This window comes from Solanum verrucosum, unplaced genomic scaffold, assembly GCF_900185275.1.
Source record: "Solanum verrucosum unplaced genomic scaffold, falcon-dt-bn FXZP01000047.1, whole genome shotgun sequence".
Lineage (NCBI taxonomy): Eukaryota > Viridiplantae > Streptophyta > Magnoliopsida > Solanales > Solanaceae > Solanum > Solanum verrucosum.
The window spans coordinates 617,780-642,334 of NW_026020155.1; the positions used below are offsets into that span (position 1 = coordinate 617,780).

Here is a 24,555-nt window from a genome sequence, read left to right on the forward strand (position 1 = left end):
TCAATCAAGTAAATTTTTTCTCAGCATGTAGGAGGAATTATAGTGTAATATTCTTTCAAAAAGTCTTTTATTTTGAGAAGAATAATTTGTTGTATAATCTTTCTTCTTACACCAATATATTCTCTCTTCCTCTTCCTCTTCCAATTTCTTTTTGGATGGAATAGAATTATGTATGCCAACAGATATGTAGTATCAAATGTTGACATTCACTCCTAACAAAAGTGTACTTTTTTTAATTTTTTGTTTTTGTATAAATTGATAAATATAAATGTGAAGAAGTAGAAGAAACGAAAGAAGAAGAAGTGAAATCATGGAGTCCATTGTTGGTTATGGATGCTCAAATCTTTTTTAATTTATAGGCAAAATCTATAAACAGTTATAAGAAATGAAAAGTTTTTTTTGTTTTTCCATCTTCCATTTACTTAAATGTATAATAATTTAAGAGATGTTTTTAAGGAGAGGTGATTAATTGGGTAAGATACTTAGGGCCTGTTTGGATTGACTTTTGGCTTATTTTTGTTATTTTGACTTTAAAATAAGTGTTTATAAGCACTTTTTAACTTTACCCAAATACTACAAAACTGCTTAAAAACTATTTTGGCTTAAAAGCACCTAAAATAAGCCAATCCAAACGGGCACTTAAATACTTTCAGTTTTTAAAAAATATCAATTTAAAAATAGAAAACAAATAAAAAAAAAGAGATAAAAGACAAATAAAAATGTTGATCATAGAGAGGTGCCACATCAGATTTTTTATATCCAGCTTTATATATATGTATAGATTACTCTCTCCATCCCATTTTATATGTCACATTTTACTTTGCACTTGCATTAAGAAATGATGTAACTTTACCCTTCTACCCTTATTTCATGTTTTCTTAAGTCAACTTTATTAATAAATAACAAGATTAATTAACTATTCTATCAAGGGTATAATAGGCAAAATATGGTAATTTATCCATAAATTTTATAAAATAACAAGTATTGTGGTCCAACTATTTATAGAAAGAGATGACATATAAAATGGGACGGAGGGAATAGTGATTTAAAAATTTGACTTCACTTTTTATTTTATAGTATTATATGAGGGGGAAAAAACAAAAATACGTTGTGGTCCTAATACGTGCATGTATGGTGAGACAACTAGGACAAGTTTTGGCTTGTGAAATCTAATCACAAAACCTCATTCAAAATTTCCTTTATATAATATACTAGTATAGTTTAAAAATAATAGGTTAAGGTACGAATAATTTAATTTTACGTTAAGGAGATTTAAGTTTATTGTGATATAATTATTGATTTACCCCTTCATGATACAACAATCTAATATTGTTGTTGGAAAAATGATTCTAATATCTCAAAAAGAAGTGTTCTGTATTATTTTTCATATTCATCATATTAAATGGGTGTTAATACCCAGTTAATTGTCTTATAAATCATTATCCAACGTCTATTTCCTTCTTATTGGTCCTCAATCTTTTGCCTTTAATCTTTCATAAAACAGCCTTTATAATTCTTAATTCTTCTGACCGTTGATTGATGAGTATTTTTGGGTATATATATATTCCTCTTGTGTTCTTATGGAGAATAAGAAAAGATAGAAAACAATATACATTTTGAGAGTAAATCTTTCCTCCTATGTTCTATTGGCCAGTGTGCTGAGTTTTGTTCTTTAAATCTTTATTAGTTTCTGGCTCCTAGTTTTATACTAGAAGAGCTTGTTGAATCCTAGGGGATACACCCATATTGGGTGAAATATCATTAAGGACAGTGTCTTTTGACACGCCTCAAGCTATGAGAATTTCCTATACGAGTTAATTGGTGAAGTACAAGCTTTGGTGAATTCGGTACAAGTGTTCGTTATGAAAGTATTTTCCATAAGATTTCCAACAATCATAAGGATATTTATTATAATCTTATGGAAAAGCCATTTCAGGTGGATATATTTTACTGTAAATAATTAGCTATGGCTAAACTCAAAATGATTATTATTTTGTTAGTGGCAAACTATGTTATCATATCTCTCTATATTTGAGAAGATTCGGAGAAATGATAATCCAGCTAAGTAAAAGTAAATTTGACTAAGCGGATGATGTAAATTGTTGTGGTCATTTACGAATCTTGGGGCTAATAAGTGAAAGTGAGAAATTGGGTGTTAGAGTTTTTTTATTGTTGAGTACATTTATGCTAACTAAAATTATTTTGTGTTTCCAAATTAGAGTAGAGAAAAATTTATATATGTTGGTGATTCTAGAACTACTCAAGTTCTTGGAATAGAAAAACTCTTCTTATTAAACTCACATATGAAAATATTGACATTATTTGAGATGGTACATGATTTTAATATTTGTGCTAGATTGATGCTTATGGATTTATGAGAAAAGATTGAATGAATGTTTATCTGAATTTGATAATGTGTTAACAAATGCTATTATAGACAATGATGTTATGTTAAGCATGATTTATTTGTGGTTAATATTGTTCAATATGAAAATGCTAGTGATTACATTTACTTGATTGATTCATTTGAATTATGACATGAACTTAAAATTATATTTTTTAATTAGTTTTATTTTAATAGTATACAGTGTATTATTTCTATAAAAACTTGAAGTGTGAAGTTTGTGTTGGATTGTGCATACTAGAAATAAAATAAAATTATATGCTTGTGTTTAGACTATTTAAATTGTTCAAAATAACTCTTCAATTTTTTTGTGAGACTTGTATAAATAATGAGTAAAGGTGACAAATGTTATTGTGTTACATTTATTGACTATTTCTCTAGATGTGCTAAAGTAATTTTTTGTTGAGTAATAAAAATGGAGTCTTTTGATATATTTTAATATGCTATTGTGGCATACAAAATTGAAAACTTTATGAACATTGAAAAAGTTATCCCTCTATTATGAAATATTTGAAAGTGTAGGGGTGTCTTGCTAAGGTTGTGCTACATGATCCTAAGAAAGGAAAATCCAAATTTAAGATTTTGGATTGTATGCTAATAAATGTTGCATATACATATTTGTGGTAATCAATTGTGATTTGATTGAATGCAATGTTAGAGTTGAAAAAAATAAAATAAAGTATTTTTGAGTTTTTAAAGGTAAAAATACTTCTAATGTTCATGTTGTTGAAAATGATATTGATTCTTGATACATTATCTTGAAAAGAGTCTTTGGTAATACATGAGAAGTACGATAAGTACAATACTAAATAAATTGAATATTTTGTTGTACAAAAGGTTACAATATAAGATTAAAAAGGTAAAAGAAGTTGGCACATTTTAGTGAATGTCATAATATAAAAACAATTAATTAGAATTAGTTGTTGTGGAGTTGATTGGTGATGAGACTAAGTGGTTAAGACAACTCTTAGTGTGTATGTGACTAAATTAGATACATGTGTTTGAGACACAATGTGATGAAAATACTGTAGTGAGATGAATTATTTACGTAAATAAATAATGTGTAGTCGAAGGTGAATCTGATCAATTCACTGACTAATGAAACACCGAGGGGAGTAAGACTTTAGTCAATTTGAGAAGATCAACAAATGGTAACCCAACTTATGTGATTGGAGATCCCATGAATTAGGTTCATATGGGTAATAACAAGTCATTAGTTTATCAAGTAAGCACTATAAAAGTATGTCCCTCCTATGATGTGTGAATATAGTGCAACAGACTGCAAGGCAAAGTGAGGTTGAGTTAAGCTCTTAATCCAAGTCATATACTTTATAGGTGGTGTATTGCTCTACATAATACATTTGATTATTGGACCTATATGAGGGTGAAGTGGTGCCGCTTCTATAAAATTGTGACAGATTTCTAGAGCACTCAAGAATACAAGGACACGCTGATGAGTCCACAAATTGAACTCATTTAGGGCTATATTTTAATAGAAATTGTGTCCTCAAATGCTTATTTTATCTCAATATCTGATAAAAACCTTTAAGTTTCAGGTATTTCAAGTTTTAGTGGAAGCATGAACACTTAGGTGCAAAAAGGAACAAAAAGGCTAAAAAGAACGAAGAAGCTGAAGCCTGAGCATCGCCAAGCGTGCTTGGTGATTCACCAAAGGGACGCACTTCGCCCTTTGTTCTAGTACGCGAAGCCCTGAAGGAGCAGGATCAAAAAGGCGATGAAAGGAGCAGTCGGTGTGTCGTCGAATAGTTCCGCGAAGCAGTACTATGTCGCCCAACGACACAGAGCACGACGATGCTGAAGGTTAGTGCAAGACGGCTACGAACTACACCAAAGGGCGAATCGCCGAGTTAATCGGTGATTCTGACTAACCTCACTGAACGATCCGCCAACACTAATTTCTGAAGTCTATAAATACTAAACTCTTTATTAATTTTTAGGAGTCGAACATTTATTTTAATTTTAACAATAGAATAATACTTTTTGCTCTAAGTGAGAGGGTTTTGGAGACTTGAAGGAGAAGAGGGTTTTCATCTTCAAGATTTGGAGTTGGGTCTCTTAGATTCTTCATTCTCGACCTGTAACAAGACTTAAATCTTCATACCCATTTGAATGCAAACTCATTTAGGTATAAATTTCTACCTCTTGATGTGTGGCTAAAAACCCCAATTCTTGGGGTGTGATTTAGCGAATATGGGTAAAGATATTTGTTGGGTCTTGCTTGCTGATAGTTATTTGTAGTTTAATTGTGATTTCGTTTAGTGGTTGTGTATGAATCTAATGAATTTGTAGTTGCAAATACAAGTTTTTTATGTGTTTTCGGCTTGCTTGAGAGAAAGGTCGTAAAACTAAGACCACTAAATTGATGGCCTAAGGAGTGGGTCAACATGAGGTTCAGCCCGAGAGGGTGAGCCTTAGTCCCATATCCTAACACTCAGCTCGAGAGAGTGAGTGGGGTAAGGCGTAGGCTGGCCTTCATGCGGCAAATGGGTGTCCGAGAGGAACCCATTTGAAACAGGGTATGTTGCTCGAGAGAGAACTTGTCTCCACATAAAGCTTAGCCTAGTCACTATTACTCTATAACTTTTCTATCGAAAACATGTACCCAATACTTTAGATTAACCCGTATTCCGATCACATCCCAAAAATCCCCCTCTCATTGCTTAGATTCCATTGTTAATTTGTTGTTTTTATTTATTTGTGACAAAAACCCCATTTGATATTTGACACTTTGTGTCACCCCCTTTTATTTACTATGTTTTTACTCGTTAATGTCTTTAGCTACGGCTAGTTAGAACTTAATTTTATTTTTCTATAAATTCTCAAAACCACTCTGTTGGGACGACCCCAACCCTTGGTTGGGTTATTATACTATTGCATGATCGTAGACACTTGAATTGGAAGTTGTGTCATTGATTACGGCAAACATCAAAATGGCGCCGCTGCCGGGGAGTGGTGTTATTTTAGAATTTTTAGATTAGTAGAATTTTTGTTCTTCTTAGTTGTAGTTTACTAATTTAATTTTTAGTTTTGTTCTGTTGATTGTGTAAATATTTCAAAAAGCATGAGTGTTAACGGTAGCAACAGTAGCTAGGTGGGCCACCAAGACAACATCAGAAACCTCAACGATGTTCAAGAGCTCAACATCAATGATCCACATCTCATGGGAGGTGTTGGAGCCATTCGTTTACCTCCAGCAAAGGGAAATGCGATGATCACATAACGAGCACCATGTTGCAACTCTTGCAACTAAAGGGACTCTTCAGTGGATTAGTTTATGAGGAACCACATGAGCACCTTCGAAACTTCGTAGATGTGTGTGGACCATTCTCGTTCAAAAACATCTCTCAGGAGTCGGTTAGATTAAGGCTATTCCCTTTTTCGTTGATGGGGGAGGCGTGCAAGTGACTAGCTGAGTTGACACATAACTCGATCACTTCGTGGGAGGAGTTGGTCACCGCATTTAATGAATGATTTTTCCCTCCCTCGAAGATGATGACTATTCGAGATAGCATCTAAAACTTTAAACGTCTGAATGGAGAGCCTTTGCACGAAACTTGGCTCCGGTTTAAGAAATTGGTGCTACAATGCCCAACCATGGTCTACCTGATAATGTGCTTCTTCAATACTTCTACCGGAGTCTAGATTCGGTAAATAAATGTGTAGCTGACCAACTCTCGCCCGAAGGATTAATGCAGCAACCATATGCAGTAGCAACTCAACTTCTCGATGGCATGACAATTATTAATAGGGCATGGTACACCCGCAAAAACCAGGTCTCACCGGTCATATTCCAGCTATCTAAGGAGCAGGTTGAAAAGGAAAATGAGAGAGACCAAAACATGGCCAAGATCATGACGCAACTTGACATTTTATCCAAAAATGTCATGGGGGCTGGTACCCGTAGTGTCAATGTTGTGGGAGTCGGGGGTGCAAATCCTGAATTAATGAAGTTTGATGCCATGTATGACGAGAAAGTAAATTTTCTAGCTAACCAAGGCTGGGGCTATCGTTCAAACTACCCAAGGTAGGGTGGTAACCAAGGATAGGTTAGAGACGAAGGCTGGAAGGATCGAGATCGTGAATGGAGGGACCGTAATCCAAATTGAAAGGATGGGGAGAAGGATAGATATGTGCCTCCCCACAAGCGTTAGAAGCCCAAGGATTCGAAAGGTGGTAGGTCCGAGGATATGCTCTCGCATATCCTAAACAAAGTTGAAGGGTCAGACAAAATGCTGAAAGGCATGAAAGAAGACGTGTCTACCCTCAGCCAAATTGTCACCTCTCATTTAGTTTCAATCAAGCAGTTAGAGACCTAAATGGGTCATATCTCGTCTCATCTCAATTCGAGACAACAAGGGGTTTACCTAGTGATACTATGGCTAACCCTAAGAATGAGGTCTGAAGGTGGACTTGCGTCATGCCACGACATTAACAATGGCGTTGTTTGGGAGGCAACCCAAAACCCTTTAAGTATTTCCTAATTACTAGTAGAATAATAGTGTGTTTTCTGTACAGGATAAAGTAAGGGAGGTGATTGAAATAGTATATGGAGGCAAGCAACAGATCCAGTTGGCAGATCACCGACAAGATCGGTGAACACAACTCTTTCCGCCGTCTGACTCAAGGCACTGTCAGCTTGGATCCTGTAAAACTCGGGGGTTTGTAGAAAATTTAGACCGTCGATTGAAATCCTCACATGAGTTGTAGATCCTGTCGCAGTTGGCGAAGAAACTGGACACTTGGCGCTTCGCCGAGTGAATGGGCGAACTTGACTGACATCGCCGAATGGACGGAAACATGACGATTTTTGCAAGCCACAGGTTTAAAAGTTCTATTTCATTCATTTTCTCTCACTTCTTCATCTTATCAAACTCACACCTACACTCTAGCCTTTTATTTCTTATAATTTTAGAGTATTTTAGCTGTTGAATTGTGCTCGGAGTTGGATTGCATTGTTGTCTAGCACTTCATTAGTATTTATTTGGCACAAAGGTTGGTAACTCGAACCCAGCGTTTAAGATATTAACATTGTGCTCATTTACATAATGATTGATAGTGTAAAATCGCTATTGAGTCTCTGAATTTGCATGTATTATTGATTATAATTTAGTAACTGTCGCGCGATTTGAGGGACTCTCATTCAACTGTGCTTTGAGTTGAGTTTTTACGCAGGGGAAAATATGAAAATTTTATGGGTCTTCATTCAAATTGTTTTATTTAAGCATAAATTTCATTATCTGGGTTACGGGGTGAACATTGAGAGAAATGGTTGAAAATAGACACATTTAGCTGTTCGGCGAAATGGACAAAACTCGCCGAATTGCTCAGCCGTTCGCCTAATGTCATCATTTCATCGTTAACTGGCTGCTGTAAGTATCGAGTGATCTGTGGCTTTAGGCGATCAGTCTAACTCGCAAGTCGCACTCGGCGACTCGCCGAACGATCCTTTTGTTCGCCTTTTGTCTGCGTCCTTATATCATTCGTACATTATTTTCAGCAAATAGCCTAACTAGATAAGCACTTCGCCAACTAGCTTGGCAAAGTGATTCTACACCCAGGACATCTCTGCACATGCTTAATTATTGTCTAACTTTTTCTTCAAGTCTTTTACAGAAATGGCTAGACCAAAGGTCGCAAAGAGAGACATGCCACCCCGACATGTAAGAGCACAAGATTTCAAAAGAGATGAGAAGATAGCAGAACTGGCAAAAGAAAGAAGAGAAAGTAAGAAAGCAAGCTCCAGCAAAAGGGTCCCTATTGATCCCACCATTCCTTCATGGAAACGTGGAGTCTACACGGCTATAAATTATTTTTTGGCGCGCCATGACGAGGATAGAATGGGTGCTACTAACATCACTACAGAAGCTAAGGCAAAAGAACACAATGAGAACTAGAATGACAATCCGGGAACCATTGTCGAATTTCAGGCTAATACATCAAGAAACAGTGCCCCGACAGATGAAGCAAACGTGTAGACAGGATCCCCTCTTTACCTTTTTCTCTTTTCTCTCTTTACTTTAACTATTGGCTACTTTTATTTGCACTTGAGGACAAATGATTTTTATTTGTGGTGGGGTGAGGCCCACACCTTTTGTGCTGATAGTTGTGTTTTGTGTATATGTTTGGGTTGTTCTGTGTCAAAATTATGTTTATTTGCTTTTCTGTGGATGCTTGAGCTGGAGGCTCCTTTTATTTTTAATTACAATATGATTTTGACCATTCTGAAATTTTTTGATTTTTTCACACATTTTTGCCACCCCTCGTGAGTTGAGTATGACTGCTCTTTTGCAAAAAATTGAGTCTCGGTTTCGATCAATACCGATGACTTGAATAGTGCTCTCAATTGAACGAACATGAATGCGTTGTGTCACGACCCGAGTCTACACCCTGGATGTGGTCGGCACTCAAGAACCATTGATGGTCCCCAAGCGAACCCTCATCCTAGCTGACTACAAGCGGAAGACTAACTTAAGCATGCAAAAGCTTAAAACCGAATAAAATTCAATAAACTCAACTTTTCAGAACTTTAACTCAAATGAACAACTTAGAATAAAAATAATATATTCAACTAGCCATAAAATAGGCAACTTAAGTCTTTAAAACATTTAATAAAATAAATGAATAATACAGACTTCTCAACTATACTGACTATTTATAAAGCCTCTAACTGATAATGATGGAAGTCGGGACAAGACCCACGACATCCTGACTGAACTGAAAAGTAAATGAAATCCTCCGAAAGCAAGGAGGCTCACCATAGCTAACTCAAACTCTCAGATGTATCAACGAAACTCCTATTGATGGTCCTGAATACTTGTGTCTGCATCATGAGAAGATGCAGGCCAAATGGCTCAGTACGTGGAATGTACAAACATGTAAGAGGAATTCTAAAGCATAACATAAGTTTGATACTTGATAAAAAGGAAACATACTTACCTCTTTTTAATCTTACTCAACTCAAGGAATACTCAAGGATATTCAAAACTACTCAAACTTACTCAACTCAGAAGTACTCAAGGATAAGATACTCGACTTCGAAGATATGATACTCGACTTGAAATACTCAACTCTGGATACTCAACTCATGAATACTTAACTGAACTCATTTCATTATAAAGCAGTTTAAAACAAGTGCAATATAAAGAAAGGGAAAATTGTTTAAAACATGATGTCAACTTATAATCATAAATTCATAAAAGACATAACATCCTCTCAAAGTCTACTTGTGCAATGCATGAATGAAGTCCCATACCCCCATTCATACTAAGCAGAACCCCTTGAGGAACCATGCAATTACTGCTGTGAGAGTTTCTCTAACCGACAACCACCACATGAGCCTAAGTGGTGATACATCGTTTTTTTACCATCACGCTGCCAGACTGTCCTATACTTTGCCGTCATATAGAACTACTTAACTTAGTGAATCCACTAGCTTAACTTATGTGATCATCTAAAAAGTATGACCCATTAATACCCATGATGACTACACGGATTATGGAGACTTGAGTTAATATGAACTCGCATCCCTATATCGGTGCTCAATACTACTCCCAAAAATATAGTTAGTTCATATGTTTTAAAACAACTTCTTTCTTTGGTTTGAGATAATTACTGAAAACTTAGCTTAAAAGCTCTCTTGGAATCGATGTTCCCTTTTCTTTCTCAAAATATGAAAACATTTTCAAACTTCGTGGGAATACTTAGTTCCCATATACTTCTTTGAAGAAACGAAACTTCAAATCTTTACTCTTTGCTTAACTTGAACTTAAGCCTTAAAACAAAGTTAAAACTTTGTAAAAGACTTCTTAAAAATATGGTTCACGCCGAATTATGGACTTGAACGACTCAATGCAAGGTTTTCAATAACCATAGATAGACTCAAATACTTGGGACTCAAGAACTTCAATGATACTACTCACTTCAAGAATGCTCAACTCAAAGGATTCATGCGGAATTATGAGCATGAACTACTCAACTCAAGGACTCAAAGATACTTTTCATCTCAAGACTGCTCGACTTATAGGGTTCATGCGGGATTATGGACATGAACAATTCAACTCAAAGACTTCATGGGTAACATGTAATAGTCCCATGATTAGATACATACTCTCAAAGGGGATTAGGAACTCAATACTCAAGACTTAGAACTTGAAGATACTACTCCTTTTAGAGGTACTCAACTGATAGAGTTCATGCGGAAGTTATGGGCATGAACGACTCGACTCAAGGGTCTACATAATGATATGGAACTCGTGAATACAACTCTTCTCATTATCCTACTTACTTACTCAGAACTTAACTCAAATCGATGGTGGACCTCAAAGGATTCACAATTGAACTCAAAGGTTTTCTTGAACTCTACTCTTAACTCTCTCTTGAATGTGAATTATGAATTCAAGAGTTATGGTTCATGATATGAAGGATCTCGTAATGATAAAGTAGACTCATGAATACATTCTCTTCACTCTCATGCTCACTTACTTGAGTCTTGAAACAAGTTACTAGAAATTGTAGAAGACTCTACAAAATAACTCAAAGGGACTTTCTTAGAATGTTCGAAAGAATTCTCAAAAGTTAACTCTTAACTCTATCTTGAATTTGATATGAATTCAAGGTTATGATCATGTTAGGAATGATTTTAGGTGTTTAGAAGTAGTTTAGAGTGTTTAGAATTGAAAGAAAGTGAAGGTGCACTTTAAACGAACTCAAACGGGGTAACAGACGACAAACTGGATGGGACAGGTGACCCTGGCACTATGGGTGGCGCGGGGCACCAGCCCCTAAACTTCATAGGAGGGTTTGGGGAGCTCTGGCTGGCGCATCGCGCCAAGCCCCTAACTCTTAACTCTTTGCTTGTTTTCTCACCTTATTTCACCTAGAATTGAATGGTTTCTTTCCCAAATCACTCAGAATCAATTACTTAACATAAGTACACTCTAATCTACTTAATATATCCCTTGAAACACTCACTTTGATCTCAAGAAATCATCAAGAACCCAACACAACAAGATTTAGAAAGAACTTCAAGAACATAAATCCTTCAACTTTTTGAGAATGAAACTTCGCTGAAAATAATATGTTTGGTGTGTGGGTGAACAAACCCAACACTATGAAATCTTACATACCTCTTATGGATTAAACCCATGGCGAAAATCCGCAACAAGACGCAAAAATCTCGATGAACGCTTGATCCTCTCCTCTTTTCTCCTCTTGAACTCTCACCGAAAACCCTAGGCGTATTTTAGGATTATAAAACTGAACCAAATAGGATTAGATCCTTAAAATATTACTCAAAATGAATTAAATTTGATTGCGTAAAGAAAAGACCAAAATACCCCTTACTATTTTCGGCTAACTTTTCTTAACTACGCAGCCTAAATTCAAAAGGTCATATCTCACTCATCCAACCTCAAAACTTAGCAAACTCAGCTGCGTTGGAAAGATAATTCAAAGGTCTTTCCTACGACATCTAGTATCACACCTAACTCATCTTGAGCTAGAAGTTATGGTCGTTTTAAGTCGACCCAAAACTCATACTTAAGCATAACTTGCAAAATTTCGATTTGCTATTTCCAATTTAATTCTTTTTGAAACTCAAGGTGCTACATATAGTGACCTTAACACTCAAGAAATTTTAATTCCTCTGTAAAATCCTACTCACAACGAATAATGGTTTAAGTCTTAGCTCAAATTTTTTCTAGGTGTTACACGCGGCTACGACGAGGCCAAATGAAGTTGCATAAATAATATGTGAACCCTTTGCATCTCGTTGTGATTAGTCATTTATCGAATTGATTCTCTTGTAATGACTGTTGCACACTAGCAAAACTGTGTAGTCTTGTTTGACTTAAGTGTTGATGCCTTGTGTGATTAGCTTGCTTTGAACCATGCATGAATAAACCTAGAATTTTCTCCGTTAGTCTGATTGATTTAGAAAGGTGTCATCTTGAGATGATCTTAGGCAACTTTAAAGAGTGTGAGCCAAATTTAACATATACCTCTTTTGTGGCCTACCCGTGAGCATGTGAAACTCTGTTGAACACCCTTTAAGCCTTACCTTTCTTTGGAAGAACCTTGATGAACCCTAGACCTTACTTGACCCACTACCTATAATCCTCTTGATTTGTGATTTAGCGAATAGTCAACTTAGGCTTTTGGGGGTGTGGTGAAAAGGAAAAGGAGAAGTCAAGAAGTGCAGAAAAGTCTCCCTTAACCCATGTTGTTGCATAATAATGGAACCTCTACAAGAAAAAGAAAAAAAATGAAAATTATGGAATAAAGTACAAAATTGGATTTCCAAGCAATCCATGGAGGTGAATAAAAAGATGACTTAGAAGCACTAGAAAAAGAATTGATAAAGGAAAAGAAGGGAATGCCTTGATAATACCACATCTCACGAGGAAAAAGTCACTAATCCTAAATGACCATACCTTTGCACTCATCCTCATTACAAGCCTTAGAAAGACCTTTTTGATCTTGAGTGAGCCAGACCGAAGATCGATCGAAAAATAAGGGCAAATCTATGGGTGAAAACATGCATTGTGTTCCTTTTTTTGAGTGTGAGCGTTGCATTTGATTCCTGATCTTGAATTGATTAACCTCTATGTATGAATATGTAATCATTCTTTATGTGAGGGTATGTAGATATTTTTTGTTGAGCTTGAACTTGCACAAGTAGCAAGTATTGCGAGCATAAGAATTTTTGGTAATGGTGTGTCACAACTTGAATCTTTGAGTACACAATTGATTCATACATCAGTAAATTGAGTCTTGTTGTGTGCATTCATGATTGAGTCTTGTGTAGCACTGTTTGAGATATCCTATTTGAACTGTTGAACTTGAGTTTTACTTGAGAGACAAGCAAAAGTGTAAGTTGGGGGTGTTGATGAGTCCACAAATTGGACTCATTTAGGGATATATTTTAATAGAAATTGTGTCCTCGAATGCTTATTTTATCTCAATATCTGATAAAAACCTTTAAGTTTCAGGTATTTCAAGTTTTAGTGGAAGCATGAACACTTAGGCGCAAAAAGGAACAAAAAGGCTAAAAAGAACGAAGAAGCTGAAGCCTAAGCATCGCCAAGCACGCTTGGCGATTCGCCGAAGGGACGCACTTCGCCCTTTGTTCCAATACGCGAAGCCCTGAAGTAACAGGATCAAAAAGGCGATGAAAGAAGCAGTCGGAGTGTCGCCGAATAGTTCCGTGAAACAGTACTATGTCGCCCAACGACACAGAGCACGACAATGTTGAAGGCTAGTACAAGACGGCGACGAATTATACCAAAGGGTGAATCACCAAGTTAATCGGCGATTCCGACTAACCTCGCCGAACGATCCGCCAACACTAATTTCTGAAGTCTATAAATACTAAACTCTTTATTAATTTTTAGGAGTCGAACATTTATTTTAATTTTCACAATAGAATAGTACTTTTTACTCTAAGTGAGTGGGTTTTGGAGACTTGAAGAAGAAAAGGGCTTTCATCTTCAAGATTTGGGTTGGGTCTCTTAGATTCTTCATTCTTAGCCTATAACAAGACTTAAATCTTTATACCCATTTGAATGCAAACTCATTTAGGTATAAATTTCTATCTCTTGATGTGTGACTAAAAACTCCAATTCTTGGGGTGTGATTTAGCGAATATGGGTTAAGATATTTGTTGGGTCTTGCTTGCTGATAGTTTATTTGTAGTTTAATTGTGATTTTGTTTAGTGGTTGTGTATGAATCTAATGAATTTGTAGTTGTAATACAAGTTTATTTATGTGTTTTCGTCTTGCTCGAGAGAGAGGGGTCGTAAAACTAAGACCACTAAATTGATGGCCTAAGGAGTGGGTCAAGATGAGGTTCAGCCCGAGAGGGTGAGCCTTAGTCCCATATCCTAACACTCAGCTCGAGAGAGTGAGTGGGGTAAGGCGTAGGCTGGCCTTCATGCGGCAAATGGGTGTCCGAGAGGAACCCATTTGAAACAGGGTATGTTGCTCGAGAGAGAACTTGTCTCCACATAAAGCTTAGCCTAGTCACTATTACTCTATAACTTTTCTATCGAAAACATGTACCCAATACTTTAGATTAACCCGTATTCCGGTCATATCCCAAGAATCCCCCTCTTATTGCTTAGATTCCATTGTTAATTTGTTGTTTTTATTTATTTGTGACAAAACCTCCATTTGATATTTGACACTTTGTGTCACTCCCTTTTATTTACTATGTTTTTACTCGTTAATGTCTTTAGCTACGACTAGTTAGAACTTAATTTTAATTTTCTATAAATTCTCAAAACCACTCTCTTGGGACGACCCCAACCCTTGGTTGGGTTATTATACTGTTGCACGATCGTAGACACTTGAATTGGAAGTTGTGTCATTGATTACGGCAAACATCACACGCGCATGGCCTCTTAGCGCAAAACCGGGATAACGACAAAGATTGTGAGAGTATAATGTGATAGAATAAGACGTTGGACTTGTAAAAAAATTATTGGTTCATAGAAGTTCTAAACTTCACCAATTATTCTGTAAGTTTAATCTTGTTTTATCTAGGTCTGGTTCATAGTCTACGGACACCAGATTCGATGCATTAGACTCATATGTGAAAACCCAACAAAACTTCTTATTTCATTCTATTTATTAATATTCTTTTTGAGATATGTAGGGGATTGTTGGAAAAATGATTCTAGTATTTCAAAAAGAAGTGTTCATATTATTTTATATATTCATCATATTAAATGGGTGTTAATATCCAGTTAATTGTCTTATAAATGATTATTAATTTTGGCCTAAATATGGCGGTTGCCCAACGTCTATTTCCTTATAATTGATCTTCAATCTTTTGCCTTTAATCTTCATAAAACAGCCTTTATAATTCTTAATTCTTTTGACCGTTGGTTGATGACTATTTTTGGGTATATATATATTCCTCTTGTGTTCTTATGGAGAATAAGAAAAGATAGAAAACAATATACATTTTGAGAGTAAATCTTTCCTCCTATATTCTATTGGTGTGCTGAGTTTTGTTCTTAAATCTTTGTTAGTTTCTGGCTCCTAGTTTATACTAGAAGAGCTTGTTGAATCCTAGGGGATACACCCATATCGGGTGAACTATCCTTAAGGACAATGTCTTTTGACACACGTCAAGCTATGAGAATTTCCTATAAGAGTTATTGGTGAAGTACAAGCTTTGATAAATTCGGTACAAGTGTTCGTGATAAAGATATTTTCCATAAGATTTCCACAAATGTAACTCAAATATTTCTAAAATAATTAAAATGTCCAAAAAGTTTCACCAAAAGACACCTTTATTCAATACAAAAAAAATTCTCTTTAATTTTGAATAGTGAATAAATTGGAGATTTAGAAATCACTACACTAACTGTACTATACACTACAATATTTTTCACACTTCTCATAATTCTCATTCTACACAAAGGAAGAAACATTATTATTTATGGGCAACCAACACAAATCTCACTAATTCAAGAGTTAATTACTTGTCTTCCCGTGAATTTTCAATATTACTATTTCTATCATATTTTGGTCTCTAGATACATGAATCTAGCGCATCAAGATACATGTATCTCGAATACAAGCTAAGAAAATACATCTAATTATGTGTATCTAAATATGAAAGGTAAGTAAAACACATCAGTTTACACTACATCTTAGTTGATGACTCTCGTGATGTATCATATAAGGAGCAAATGGCTAGTGTCTTATGCTATTTTGATAGAAGGGGAAGTGTGATGGAGCAATTTCTTCGTATTGTTCATGTTCGTGATACTACTTATTTTTCTTTACAAATGGATCGAAATTATTGGTTTACTTGATCAACATTCTTTAAGTCAATCTTATATACGTGGACAATGTTATGATGGAGCAAGTAATATACAAGGTGATATAAATAGGGTAAAAAAATTTATGCAACAAGAAAGTAAAGGTGAACTTGAAACTGGTAAGAACTTTTGATGCAACAAGAATGCATTGTTTTGCTCATCAACTTCAATTAACTCTTGTTATGGTTTCTAGAAGATGTGATGAAGTGCAAGAACTGATATTGTTGAATTTTGATATACTAAATATGGTGGGATCTTCTTTCAAGCATAGAGATGAACTTCGCGAAGCTCAAGCAAAAGAAATTGAAAAGGCATTACGTAAAGGTGAACTTGAAACTGGTCAGGTCTTGAATCAAGAATTAGGCCTTGCTAGAGTAAGTGATACTCGATGGGGATCTCATTACAAATCTTTTAACAACTTTATCCTCATGTTTGGTCCTATCATTGATGTATTTGATGATCTTGTTGTTAATGCTCGTTTTGAAGAGAAATGTTGGACAAAAGGATATCTTATAACATGTTTAACATTTTATGTTATCTTCATGTTGCATTTCATGTGCATTGTTTTAGCAATCACAAATTATCTGAATGTCATTTTTCAAAAGAAAGAGCAAGACATTGCAAAGTCCATGTTACTTGTAGGAGTGGCAAAGCATCGATTGCAACAACTACGAGATAAAGGTTGGATTCACTTATGAATAAGGTATCTAAGTTTTGTATCAAATATGATATTTTGATATCTAAATTTGATGAGTTTTATGTTATCCGTGGAAGATCACGTCATAGAATTGCTGAGTATACTGTTCTACATCATTATCGGATTTAAGTATTTTATAAAATTATTGATTGACAACGTCAAGAACTCAATAATCGCTTTGATGAGGTGACTATTGATTTGCTACTTGGAATTGCTTGCTTGAAACCAGTTGATTTTTTTTCTAACTTTGATATTGAATAAATACTCTACAGTTGACCTTCACTTTCAACTTGAAAGTTACATTGTTGGTGTTAGCTAGGGACGATGATAAAAGGTTTTTCGGTCTTAAGAGACTTGCTAATCTTTTCAAGATACGCATAGAGAAAAAGAAGCATGAAACTTATCTTCTTGTAGTTCGACTAGTTAAATTTACTTTACTACATTTCTCAGCGATGAAGTTGATTAAGACTGATTTACGAAATTGAATGGATGATGATCTTTTGAGTGGTTGTTTGGTTCCTTATATAGAGAAAGAAATATTTAGTACTATCTACAATGAGGCTATTATGAAGACATTTCAAAATATGAAAACTCGTTGAGGATAGTTGTAGTAGTTTACTTAATTTATGTTTTATGAGTACGTTTTAAATAGTTTTTATTAATATGATGTTATTTTATCAATTATTTATTATTTATTTATTTTAAAATATCGACACCACTTACAAAAATTCTATGTATGTCACTGCCTCTATCCAACAATAGTTGTACACTATTGACTTGACACACACCTTAAGAAACAATAATTAATATGGTAATATTACTATATTACCCTTTGAATATATTAAATTTAATGTTTTGGAAAATGTATTAGATACTCTTTTCATTCTCTTTTAGTTGTCATGTTGCGCTTTTAGAAAGACAATTTGACTAATTTTCAAAGTTAAATTAGATTATATTAATTCGATATTTTAAACCAAAAATTTAGATATTTAAAGATTATACGAAAAGTACTATAAGTTGCAATTTTTTTTATAACAATACGATGAAAAAATGAATAGTAAAATGTTAGTCAAAGTTCTTATAGTTTGACTTTAAAAAAGAAAACCATGACAATTAAAAGTAAACGGATGGAGTATTAAATAGTATTTAATAGCAAGAAAAATAGACACAAGGGTAAATTATCTCTTAATTTTCCAAACTGAACTAAATATTGTTGGATAACTATTTTTAATATAATAGACAAGTAAACATGGATGGAGGGACTACTCCTCCATTCAACAATAGTTGTCTACTATATTATTTTTGAGATAACCAACAATACTTGTCCACTTTAAGCCCCGTAAAGTTGATTCGCTCGGTCAGGTTCAGTTATCAGGTGTTGGTTCATCCCACGAAGTAATTGAGGCGTAACATAAATTGGAACAGTATAGCGTGATAACAACGGCGCAAAACTTGAATCAATTGAAATCGACTTTTTCTGCATTTGTATTACCAAATTCATCATTATGATAGTTGCTACAAGCAATTTGGCAATGTAGCTAGCAATAAACAAAAGAAACTGTTTCCTAGTAAAAACAACACTGCTTAAACATAGGGACTTGCCGCAACATGTTTTTTATTATCCTCGCGAAACAAAGTGCTACTTGAAATTAGGCAAGCTGAACTATGGTGATGCTAGCCATGTGATCGCAATCGGGCTTCTTACTTTATGTGTTCCATCTTTCCATATCAGGGATCCAAATTCAGGTGCTTTTTGACGAGATATCGTTTTGAATGTCACCTTGTAAGACAGTTTCTGGTTTTTGCTGGTGAAATTTAATTGTGCTGGCTCGACCTTCACGACTGCGCCTTTGAATGATGAGACTACAACATGGTAATTTGAGATGGGAGAACCCACATTAGTGACTGTTCTATGAAGGGTCAGCACTGAAACTTTTTCAGGAAATACTGCAGAGATGGCTGGGTAGTTCAAGTCCCCTGGATTAGCAAGCGAGTGGTGGCAAGTTCTGTTTGAGAACTTTCCGAAAACCATTAGCTGTGAAGGGCTGAGTTCTTGCGTGCACAAGAACTCGAAGTAATCTTGTGCCCCTATGTCATAAATCAGACCGGGGTCAACAGCTTTCATTGGATTGATGTGTCCTGCACCGTGATCATATGGGGTCGAAGGAGTCAGGGATGAGGCATCTTTTAGGGATTTGTAAGTGTTATCATGAACATAAGCGGTTGTCATGAGTGCGGATTTAATTGCTGCTGGACTCCAATCTGGATGTCTGGCCTTGAGCAAAGCAGCAATGCCACTAACATGTGGACATGACATTGAAGTTCCAGACAATATATTGAAATTCGTCCTTCGTTGATCAATTGGCAAACTAGACGGACCCAATGCACCAGTCCAACCAGCAAGGATATTCACTCCTGGTGCCACCATATCTGGCTTTAGAATCTCCAGAGTGAGGAAGTTAGGTCCTCTGGATGAAAATGCAGCAACCACCGGCGAAGGCCTGATCCCTAATTTAGTCCCAAGAAATCTCAAAGTGGCAGTAGCGTTTCTACCAGACGCGTAACGCTTGATTGCTCTTCCTTCTCTTTCACCAACTGCTACTGCCGGTAGAAGGTGACAATCAGCAACTAGCTCTTCACCATTAGCTGCAGTGTTCGTCAAAATCATTCCTACTCCTCCAGCTTCTTTTACAACTTGCCCCTTTTGAACTCGAGGACTAATTCCCCTGTCACATATCACAATTTTTCCAGCAACTGAAGCTTTATCTAAGGTACCATCTAAGCACAATGAGCTCGGCATGAGACTGCTCGAATTACTTCCTAAGTAAATCAAAGGAAACTGTTTTTGTGTTGAAAGATTCATCCTACCTTTATAAAGTGAAGCTCCCGTCACAATTTTCCCCGTCCCCAGCTTAACAGTTGCTGGAAAATCTCTATCCATAGTGCTTGCTCCTACTGTAGTGATCCATGGTGAAACATTTGTTAGACTAATTGGATCAGGCCCACCATTTCCTGCTGAACATGAAACAAAAACCCCTTTCTCCATGGCCCCAAAAGCAGCAATTGACAAACTGTCGCGATTATAAGATGAAACTCCACCACCCAAAGAGATTGACAGAACATTAACCCCATCAGCTACAGCTTGATCAACTGCAGAAAGTATATCCGAGCTAAAACACCCACCCACCCAACACACCTTATAAGCTGCAACTCTAGCACCAGGGGCCATTCCTCTGGCAGTACCATAAGCATAACCCAAAAGATTAGCACCACGGACTACAGATCCTGCAACTGTTCCAGCAGTATGAGTACCATGCCCATCTTGATCTCGTGCCGATTTGAACTCACCCCTTTCATTTATTTTACCAGAAGCTGCTTCATACCCACGGAAAAACACTCTAGCACCAACAATTTTCTTGCTGCAATGATGCTTCTCAAAACCCCTCCCTGTTTCACAAACCCCTTTCCAGTGAGCTGGAACACTAGTCATTCCAGTATCATTAAAACTCGGGCTTTCCGGCCAAATCCCAGTATCAAGAACGCCCACAATTACATTGTGGTCAGATAATCTATCTGCCCACAACTTGCTGCTATCCTCACGGTCAAGCCCAAGAAACAGAGGACTTCTAGTGGTATGTAACTGATACTTAATCTCAGGAAAAACAGCTAAAACCCCATTTCGTTCTTGTAATTTTTTCACTTCTTCTTCACTAAGCTGAGCAGCAACACCATGAAAAGCAGTCTGGTAGCTGTAAAGTATCCTTTCTTCTTCATCCCCTGTTTTTTCTCCCTCTGGTGTAGATGGCAGTACTGATTTTACTAGTGATGAGTACCATTTAACATGGTCGATGAATACATCTGGTTTAGCCCATTTATCAATTTGGATAATGTAAGTTTTCTTTGTGTTTGGGATACATTTGGCTAGGTTGATAGCAAGACATAGTGATACGAAGAAAAACAAGCATTTCACTAGTATTCCAGCCATTCTTTGAAGAAAACAAAGGAGAATGAAGAGTTGAAGAGAGGTTTGAATATGAATAGTGTTATCTGGGAGTGCGTCGGTGTGTGAGATAGTATTGAATACTTGGCAGAATGGATGGGCAATTAATGTAGCTTCTTGTGTTGGTAATAAAAGTAGGTGGTTGTTTTCATGAATGGTAAGTTAGTTAGGCTTTTATTGAGACACTGTGGTGCATGCATCACTATTCTTTTCTTAATCAAAGCTTTTCAGTTCGAATTTTAGAGTCCTATAATGCCTAATTCTAAAATAATCGAAATTCAATAAAAATATTGAATATCAAATGGACAACAAAGGCTTTTATTAAGAAAGGGAAGCTGGCTCAAGTGTGTTAATAGTCATGGGACTATGGTCTGTGTTTCCATGGTTAAATAGTTAAATGCTGCATTATTTTTCATAATAACACACTTGTACTTTAAGAAGTTTATAAACCACTAATTATGTTTTACAGGACATAACTTAATTTATACATAATTTTTTTTTTGTTTCCCATTCAATGTCCAAAGTTTATATTAGAGATCCGACTAAATTCGAATCGCACACTGTAGGACTTATTCACGAGTGGCATTTTCAACAAGATTTTATTCATATCCAAAACTCGAACCTGAGACATCTGTTTAAGGGTAGAGCAGTCTCACCACTGCACTATAATTCATATTGATGTTTGTTACATAACTTAAGTTAATAGAAGTGTAAATTAAGTTTAATAGTAATTCATAAAATTATGTCTTGACATAACAGGGTTCAATAAGAGTCTGTTGATATTTGATTTTAGTGCACTATTCTTAACACAAGTAGATTGATCGTCTTTTAATCATATGGAATTCATGTGGAAGAATTACGCCATATTAGATTCCCTCATTCATTCATCGATTTCATTGCTTTTTTTTGTTCTAGGTATGAACAAAGATCGAGACTCTTCTAAGATTCAAGTCGATGATATACCTTTTCTATTGTTCTTAGACGGATCTCTCACTCTTGATAAAGAAAAAGACTTTAACTTTAAAGATTTGATCTTCTTTTCATTCACCGATTCCTTTAATAAGAAGAATGCGAAAAATGCGTAGTACTATAATCTTTTTGCTACTAGTTTATTCATGTCACGCTTTTGCTTTCCCCACTCTATGATTTGCTCGCGTAGTTAAAAAAAAAAAAAAAAAACCATCTATAGAGAAGGCAAAAATTGTCTATTAAAAATAGGATATAGTAAAAATTAGTCAAAAATAGATTGACCCATAAATTTTCATTAATCTAGACATAAATGCAAAAATTAAAAATCATCCGATAATGCTAAAGCTTGCCCAAATATTGTTTTAACTTCAGGTACTAACTCTGTCACTTGAGACCTAACTACTTTTTTCCTTACGATTTGAAAGCCACTTTAAATTTTCAAATTACTTATTTGTTCAAGGTCCCATTATTAGTTGGCTTCTCGTACAAATGGAACATACAGTCAGAGTTCTGAATAATTATGATGAATGTAACAGTTTATGTTGCTTTATAAGATTTGAGCCTATAATATAGGCATAATGAACGAATATTTTAGACATATCGCATCTTATCTGATAATTTATCTATATTATACACATAAAATAAGATGTACTCCCTCTGTCCCTTTTTAGTTGTCCACTTTAGAAATGACACACAGATTAAAGCAACAATGATTAGCACAGTGAAGTTACAATTTTACCCTTATGACAACTTTTCACTTTAAAATTACAATCACTTATTTGAATTCAAGTGAAATAAATTGGAGGGAAACAACATACACTTTTACAATTTTCAAGAAGTGTAAATAAGGGTATAATAAGAAAAAAATTGTTGTCCTTTCTTGATTTGTCAAAATGGACAACTAAATAGGGACAACTAAAAAAGGAAATATGGACAAGTAAATAGGGACGGAGGGAGTATGTAACTATTTATTTAATTTTATAGTTTCCTTTATTAAATTTTGGGTGAACCCATCGGTAGCCCCTTAAACTTGACACTAACTTTCACTTAGACACCTCAAGTAAGCTTTGTTTATTTTGAACACTTTAAGTAGGAGTTCGTTGTGTCATTTTGACATTTTTCGCTGCCATGGCATAATGAGTGTATAACACTCACTACCAACGCGTCAAAGCTTTATTTAGCCTTTCTTTTTTATTTCTTTTTTGTCTTGTCCTATTTTCAACTACCATTTTCATAAATTTAAACTCCTTCCATGGTGAAAAGTGTTGACAGACATTTTAGAGTTAAATATATATCTCACTGATTTAAATTTAATAGTCGAATTAGTTTATTATTTGTTTTTAAATTAGTACTCGTTTAAATTATGTGGTTCAAAATCATGATTGAAATTAATACAAACAATTTTGTTGCTTGATAGTTTAACCCTCAGATTCATGTTAGATATAATTCTCTCAAAAAATCCTTTTTATCTCTTTCTTAGATTCCATTCTGTATTTTATGCTCTAATTAGTCTCTAACTCTCCATGGGAAACGGCACCTCCACTTAAGTTTCCAATGATGATATTGAAGATAAATTTCTTCATTTTGTTTGGTCCTAATTTTTGTCAATTTTCTGTTTTTACTCCACTACAGATATAGAATAGGAATTACTTTTCATTCAAATTCCATCGAATACTTATTTTATAGGGAAGAGGATTTAATATATTTTGAATCTTTAAAGAATAGAGAAAGCTCGGATATGGCGGAGAAGACGAATGGGGTAGGGGTGGATTTGATTTATTTTCATGGAGAAGACGATTGGTGTTGGCGGGCAAGGGGGGATAGGGGTCAGGGGTGGTTTGGTATTCTGCAAAACACTTCTTTTTAGAAGTGATTAAGTTTTCCTTTTGTAATTATTTGGGAAAAATGCCACGTGTCATCAATTCACTTGTTATCTTTTGGTTAGACCAAAATTCATTTTTGCTTATTGAAAAAAAAGTGTCAAAATGACATAACGAAATCCTATATGAGGTGTCTAAAGTAAACATACTTCAATTGAGGTGTCTAAGTGAAAAAATGTGTCAAATTTAGAAAGTCAACGATGGGTTTGGCCTTAAATTTTTATGGGCATCACAATCAATAATGGTCACCATCGGCCCCGAATCCGATGTAAAGAGTAACCTATACAGTAATTTAGAACAGCAATTTTCCTAAAGACACTCATCTGTCTGACACACGCTCATCTCTCACTATAATTACTCACTAAAAGAGAAGTAGCTACGTGACCAAATATTGGTAGTTCGGTTCTTCGGTTTGGTTTTTAAATTTTAATTTGTTTTTTGATTTTATTTTTAAAAAGTGAGCATCGTATTTTAAATCAAACTAATTTGGTTCAATTTTTTCTACTTTGATTCGGTTTAGTTCGGTGTTTTTAGATTAGTTTTTTGGTGTTAATGTAAAATAAAATGAGGACAAAATTAAAATATAAGGTATTTAAAAATTTAAAATTATGTTAATGAATGATGTGTCTCTTCGTGGAACACTTATTGTGCTAACTAAAAGATCCTATATTTGTCTTTGTTAAGAACTTTGTGCCTCCAACTACTTTTCGAGAAAAACAAGGACAAAGAAGGGTTCCTTTACATAATGTATATTG

General features: G+C 35.2%; 1 protein-coding gene across 1 annotated transcript; it reads right to left on the reverse strand.

Moving 5' to 3' along the window:
- Window positions 1–18,433: 18,433 nt before the first annotated feature.
- Window positions 18,434–21,040, reverse strand: LOC125828229 (subtilisin-like protease SBT1.3). Its single transcript, XM_049507543.1, has one exon. It carries the CDS (start codon window positions 20,934–20,936, stop codon window positions 18,615–18,617), a length of 2,322 nt encoding a protein of 773 aa, XP_049363500.1. The 5' UTR covers window positions 20,937–21,040; the 3' UTR covers window positions 18,434–18,614.
- Between the last annotated feature and the right edge of the window lie 3,515 nt (window positions 21,041–24,555).

Coding starts and splice junctions, on each gene's coding strand:
- LOC125828229 (XM_049507543.1), bottom strand. CDS start 20,936: ATGGCTGGAATACTAGTGAAATGCTTGTTTTTCTTCGTATCACTATGT.